Below are 6000 nucleotides of genomic sequence, written 5' to 3'. Positions count from 1 at the left end.
AGACCCTCAGTGTCCTGGGGGTGAGGTAAGGGGCTGGACCACCCCCAGGACATAGGTCTCAGGGACCCCTGACCCCTAGCCCTGGGGAGGGTGTCCAGGGCTGCTTCCAATGGCCCCACCCCACCCCAGCCCATGCCCCTCTCCAAGTAGCCAAGCTCCTGCAGCCTGCTTAAATTTTATTGAAGGTGGAGCTGGAGTGGGGGGGCCCAGAACCACAGGGCCCTCCCCCCAGCTTCCCCAGCGTGGGTTTCACCGGACGTGGGATGGCCAATGGCCAAGGCTCGATCCTGGGACTTCGGACACAGCTCAGTAGCCCACGTCCCTGCAAGTATCCAAGACACCCGCCTCAGCTCCAGCCCCACCCCTGCACAGACTCAGCAGATGGGGACAGGGCAAGCCCACAGCCCCCTCCCAGGCAAATGGGGTCCCGGGATAAAGATGCTCTGTGGGCGGGGCGGGAACATTACCCCCAGCTCAGGCCTCTCCTGGCCAGCTCCACCTGGGCCAGGCAGCGGTCACTCAGCACCTGCACCCGGGTGATGGCGGCCAGCGGCCTGTGGCGGTGGGAGAACTGCAGCACCTTGTGCTCCTGGGCGTGGACATGGAAGTGCTCCGCGTCCGAGCTGACCTCCATCTGTGGGCGGGAGGCCAGAGACCCACGGCCCGCTGGGCCTGCGTCCTGCTCCCGCACTGAGCTCCAAGAGCTCTGAGTCCAGGAGGCATAGCCGGGGGGCCCGGGGTTCCCTCAGCACGTGGAACCCCCGTCATGCAGGCCCGCCCCATGGGAGTTCTGAGCTCCCAGCTGGGAGTCTCTCCCTCTCTCCTCAGAGGGGTGGCTGGCGGCCAGGGGGTGGGCATCCTGTTGCACCCCCCAGACCCAGCAGTGAGACTCCCGCACTGGCCCTTTTACCCGTAAGCATCTCTAATAAGCCCCCTCCCCCAGGGGCTCCCGGTGGGGACAGCAGTGCTGCTGGAAGCCAGGGATACAGGGAGCCCTAGAGGCTACACAGCACCCTTCCCACAAAGCAGCAGGTGGCCCCGATGTGTCCACAGGCACCCCAACCCCCGCCCCCCGCCCCTCCCCCAAGGGCCTCGCCCACCCCACCCCATGGGTTCCCCCGCCTCCCGAGGGCCTCGCCCCACTCCCGTCACCTCAAAGGGCTCCCCGAGCACCAGCGGGAAGACATTGGACACCTCCTCCTGGCCCCAGCGGCCGCCCTGGAAGGTGTTGGCCACGATGGTGGCGCTGGAGAACCGGGGCTTGATGTGGAAGACGATGTCCCCTGTCTCAGACAGGAAGTTGATCTCAAACCTGGGGGCATCACGCGGTTCGTGAGAGCGGCAGACAGCCGGGCAGTCACCCACCCAAGGCCAAGGAGGGGACCCTGGGGAGGGCGATGTCCCTTACTTGTCCTCTCCAGAGTCAGAGTGTCCCTGGACTAGCAGGTTCCAGCCCGGGGCCAGGCCCCCTGCATAGAAGGCTTCAAACTGCAGGCAAAAGAGGGGACAGAGGGCCCCGTGTCTGTGGCCTCCTCCCCCTCCGTTACCCCACTTGCCCAGGAGCCCCCCAAAGTGCACGCGCTTTGCCCGGACCTGGGCCCTGTGAGCAGCATTCCCTCTCGGCCTGGGGGTCTCGTGGGAGGGCAGCTCTGTGGGGGAGGAGCACAGCTGACTGGGGGACCCTCCCCGCTGGCCCTGCTCCCTTCTCCCCAAGCCCGGGTCTCACCCACCTGCAGTGCCATCTCTCCAGCTTCTGCTGGGAGCAGGGCCAGCCTGGGGATATAGGCGGGCTGGGCTGGGCGGGGGCTCGGGAGCCGCACCCCAGGGGTGGCTGATGAGGTCACTGTGCCTTTCCCTGCCCCCCCCCCACCTCCATCCTCAGCCTCTCGCCCTCCCCCAGCAGCAGGTCCTCCATTCAAGCTCCAGGGACAGGGGTGGCCCGCCGGCCCCTCCCCACCCCCATTGCCTCGGGGCCTGTCTGCCTGTCAAAGTTCACCTCACTTCTTAGGATCCTTCAGGCACCTGGGAGAGCAGCTTCCCCCCCATTCTTGCGGGAAGGGCGTGGCCGAGGCAGCCCCCCACCTCCAGGATCTCAGGGACCCACACCCTCCCATGTGGTCAAGCGAGGAGCCTGCCCGGCCTTCGGGGCGTCAGACCACCTGGTGCCTCCAGCCTGTGCCCCCGGCCCAGCGCAGCCCAGCCCCCACCCCCGCCGCCCTGCTCCAGAGGCTCAGCTGGCCCCAAGGGGCCGAGCTGGGATTAGGCTGGGCCGCTGCGGTCAGCGCATTCCGGGACGCTGGCGGGCGGACAAGATGGGGGAGGGCCTTTCCCACAGCCCCTCTCCTCTCCTGGCTCCTGGGCCCCGGCGCGGGGGAGGGGGCCCGGCCGGGGCCCTCGGGGAGCGTGTAGCGGAGACAGGCAGAGTCTCCCCAGGCTTTGGGGGCAGCCGCGGGGGCCTCTTGGCTGGACTGTCCGGGGGGCCGCCCCAGAGAGGAGCCAGGGCGGGCTCAGGGAGCACCAGGGCTGCTGTGCGCGGCGAGCGTGCAGCGCGTGCGCGGCGAGCAGGTGGGTGAGTGTGTAAGGGTGCAGGGGACGGGGACGGGGGCGGCGCGGGGGCGGTGCGCGTGGGAGCGGGCGGCTGGGGAAACGCAGTGTGTGCGACAGCGCGCCCACGGCCGTGGGAGGTGGCACGTCCGAGGTAAGCGCGTGAGCTGCCCTTTCCCCGCCCAGCGAGCCTCGGCGGGGCGGGCATGCATCTGGCCCCCCGGGGCCTGAGGGGTGCTCGGCCAGGATTGCCAGCCCTGCGTAACCCCACCACTCCCCTCGGGCCATTCTCCCCTCCAGCCCCTGGTGCGTCCGCCTGGCCTCTCCGCCTGTGCTGGTGACAGGCGTGTGCCTGTCATGTTTGATGCGGGGGGTGATGCGAAGGCCAAGGCCGGGAAGGGCAGTTTCGTCCTCCCGGCAGGCACGGGACAGGGCTGGCCGGGCCTGCAGGGGGCAGCCCTGGGCAGCGGAGGTGAGGCTGCCTGCTATGGCTTCCTGCCTCAGACACCAGCCTGCCTGCATGCACATCCCTGTCCCGACCCAGCGAGGCCGTCCTGGGGACTGAAGGCTGCAGACCCCTCCCCCCCGCCTCCCCCCAAGGATCGCAGAGAGGGGAGCCCCTGCCCCAGTGGCCCAGCAGGAGGGTGAGGCCCCTTGCTGCCTCTGCACCTCCCTGTCCCGTCTCCTGTCCCGCTGCTGGGTGGGGACGTGGAGCCTGTTCTCTGGGTACAGCACTGGCCGGTGCCCAGGGCCCAGTGAGGGGCAGGGCACACAGTCAGGGGAGCAGAGCAGGCTTCCAACCGGCTGGGCGACCTGGGGCTAGTAGCCTGTGGGCCGCAGTCTTCCCAGCTGCACGCGACACTTCTGTTCCCCGCGCCTGTCTCCTGGGCAGGGGAGGGTGGCCCGGGGTGGCCACAGCCCTGGCTGGATGCAGCAACCTGGGCTGTGGTCTCCTGGCTTTGAGGTCATCAGGGGTTCTGGTGGAGAGTCCTTGGGAGTCAGTGGCCTGGGGCCCTAGCTGGGCATCGGGGGCGGGCCCTGGCCTGGGGGGAGGAGCCTGAGGACCTCTGATTTGGGCAGGCCTGTCCCGCTCTAAGCCTCAGCCTCCCCATCGATGGGGGACAATGGGGGCTGTGTTGAGGTAGCGCACTGGGCCTGAAGGGGGCCAGGGTGTGAGCCTGCCTGTTCACTCCAGCCTGGAGACCTCAGAAAGCCCAACTGGGATGATGCAGCTCTGGGCCTCCGCCCACCCCGTGACACCTGTGCCTGGCATGAGCCTACACCTGGCCAGGGCTGTGGTCTCACCACCCCCTGGCTGTGGCTTTGGAACCTCTCCCGCATGGGGTGGGAGCCAGGAGCAACCGAAGCTCTCAGCAGTGGGGATGGCCAAGGGCCCAGAAGGCCCCAGCGGGGCTGGGGGGATGGAGAGAGGGACACCTAGGCCGCACGTGGCTGGCCCAGCCCTGCAGGCACACTCCAGCCAGTCCTCAGGGGCCCCTGAGGTGGCGGCAGTGGGCAGTGCCCCCACCTGGAATTGTTGGCCAGCCAGGGCTGGGTGCTATGGCTTGGGGCCTGGGAGCAAACAGACCTGCCCAGCCATACGATGCCCCTCTTCCTCCCGGATGTGCGATTTTGCCCTGGACTGTTGGTTTCCATAGGCTCCAGAGGAGGTAGCAGGGTCTCCACCCAGCTCCACAGAGATCTTCACCAGGATGGCGGCCTGGGCTCAGAGGCCCGCCCTCAGCCCTGGGGCCACCATCGCCAGGTGGCGCCAGGCATGGGGCTGGTGCTCAGAGATACCCGGAAGAGAAATGCTGCCCCATGGCATAGTGATAACCACTGTCTACCCGGAGCTCACGCTGCCGGGCACTCAGCTAAGCTCTTTACGTGCAGCATCACATGTCCTGCACCGGATATAAGGGCACAGAGAAGTTAAGCAACTTGCCCAAGGTCACACAGCTAGGGAGTGACAAAGCCAGATTTTGAACCCAGCAGTCTGCCCCTGCATGTGAAGCCCTTCACCAGACCAGGATGGGAGGTTATCAGGGTCGGCTTCCTGGAGGAGGAGGCAGCTGAAGCGGGTCCTAGAGAATGAGCAAGAATGAGAAGGTGGTAGGGAAGAGTGAGAGCAGAGCACCGGGAGGCAGGGCTGTGCAGGAGGCCTGTCAACGCCAGGCAGGGTCTGACACACCTCGGTGCCCCACAGACCTCGGGCACAAGTCCCCCGGGACACTTTGACGAGGACTGCCTCACCTTTTGGGGAGACCAGCACAGCTTTCATGGGCTTCGTGGAGTCAGGCGTCATTGTGCCGACTTGAGCAATGAGGAAACAGACAGGGAAACCTCCCCAGAGCGCCGTGGCAAAGGGTGGCAGCATCAGGGCGCGAGGGCCCCCTCCGGACCCCAGCCCCGTGCTCTTTCCAGCCCCCATCCTTTCTTGTCGCGAGCGACCCGCCTGGCCCACCAATGACCGATTCCGGGTCTGGGGGGTCTCAGGCCGGGCCAGGCTGCCCTAGGAGCCCTCTTCAGATTCCAAGACTATCCCAGGACCTCCCCCGCCGCCCCGTCCCCAGCCCACATCTGGAACCACTTGCTGACAGGTCAGCATGGAGATTCCCAGCCCTCACTTGGCAGGGAGGCACCAGCAGCTTCCAGGCAGGGGCCACACCTGGCCCGGGACACACAGCTTCGGGCCAGCTCTCCCCCTGGATGGGTGCTTGGTGGCCTTTGCACTTAGTGGTTCACCTCTTCTCCCCTCTGCTGGGGCCACGGCGTGAGTGTGCCCTCTGGGTCAACAGGGAGAGCAAGGGCAGTTTGAAAACACCGTCCCACACAGGTGGGGAAACCGAGGCCCAGGAGGCGAGGGCTTGCTGAGAGGCAGCCTAGGCAGCAGCAGGGCCACTGAGCTCTGGCCTCTGCTGCCCCTCTGAGGCCCCTCGTAGGACCTTGGCTGTAAGGCCTGTTAAAGGCTGGAGCTGCCCAGGGCTGCTCCTGGGAGAGGGCAGCAGGGTCCCCCCTCCGGATGCTCCCTCACCTGTCCCCTCTGAATCCTCTAACAGCTTCCCAGCCACCACCTGTCCCCAGTCCCGTTCTCTCAAAGCTTAGTCGAGTCGCTCATAAAAGCTTCCTGGGTCTCTCCCTCCTCTGAATTGCACTCGCTCACTCAGGACAGAAGTCATTTCCAACCCAAGCCATTCACTGAGGCCCTACTACGTGCCAGGAGCTGCCTCAGACCCTCAGAGATCTATAGGGAAGGAGGCAGGTCTGAGCCTGATACACGTGGGCACCTCCTCTTCCACCTCCTCCCACCCGCCTGCCGGTACCCACGCAGCTCCTGGCACACAGTAGGTGCTCAAGAAAATGCCATGACCATGCCACTCGGGGCAGACAGAGGCCCCAGGCTCAGGGAAGGGAGATATGAGAGTGACCAAGGGAACTCAGCTCATCCTGGACACT

General features: G+C 66.6%; 1 protein-coding gene across 1 annotated transcript; it reads right to left on the bottom strand.

The window, feature by feature from the left end:
• Positions 1-159: 159 nt before the first annotated feature.
• On the bottom strand, positions 160-1915 carry GRIFIN (galectin-related inter-fiber protein). Its single transcript, XM_007129488.2, is given in 6 exon segments — positions 160-322; positions 468-634; positions 1153-1312; positions 1409-1488; positions 1731-1873; positions 1876-1915. Coding segments are annotated over 6 exon segments (606 nt in total). The 3' UTR covers positions 160-306.
• Between the last annotated feature and the right edge of the window lie 4085 nt (positions 1916-6000).

The sequence above is a fragment of the Physeter macrocephalus genome, chromosome 14, assembly GCF_002837175.3.
Source record: "Physeter macrocephalus isolate SW-GA chromosome 14, ASM283717v5, whole genome shotgun sequence".
Lineage (NCBI taxonomy): Eukaryota > Metazoa > Chordata > Mammalia > Artiodactyla > Physeteridae > Physeter > Physeter macrocephalus.
The sequence above is the reverse complement of the archived record's forward strand: the minus strand, read 5'-3'. Positions and strand labels throughout refer to the sequence as shown.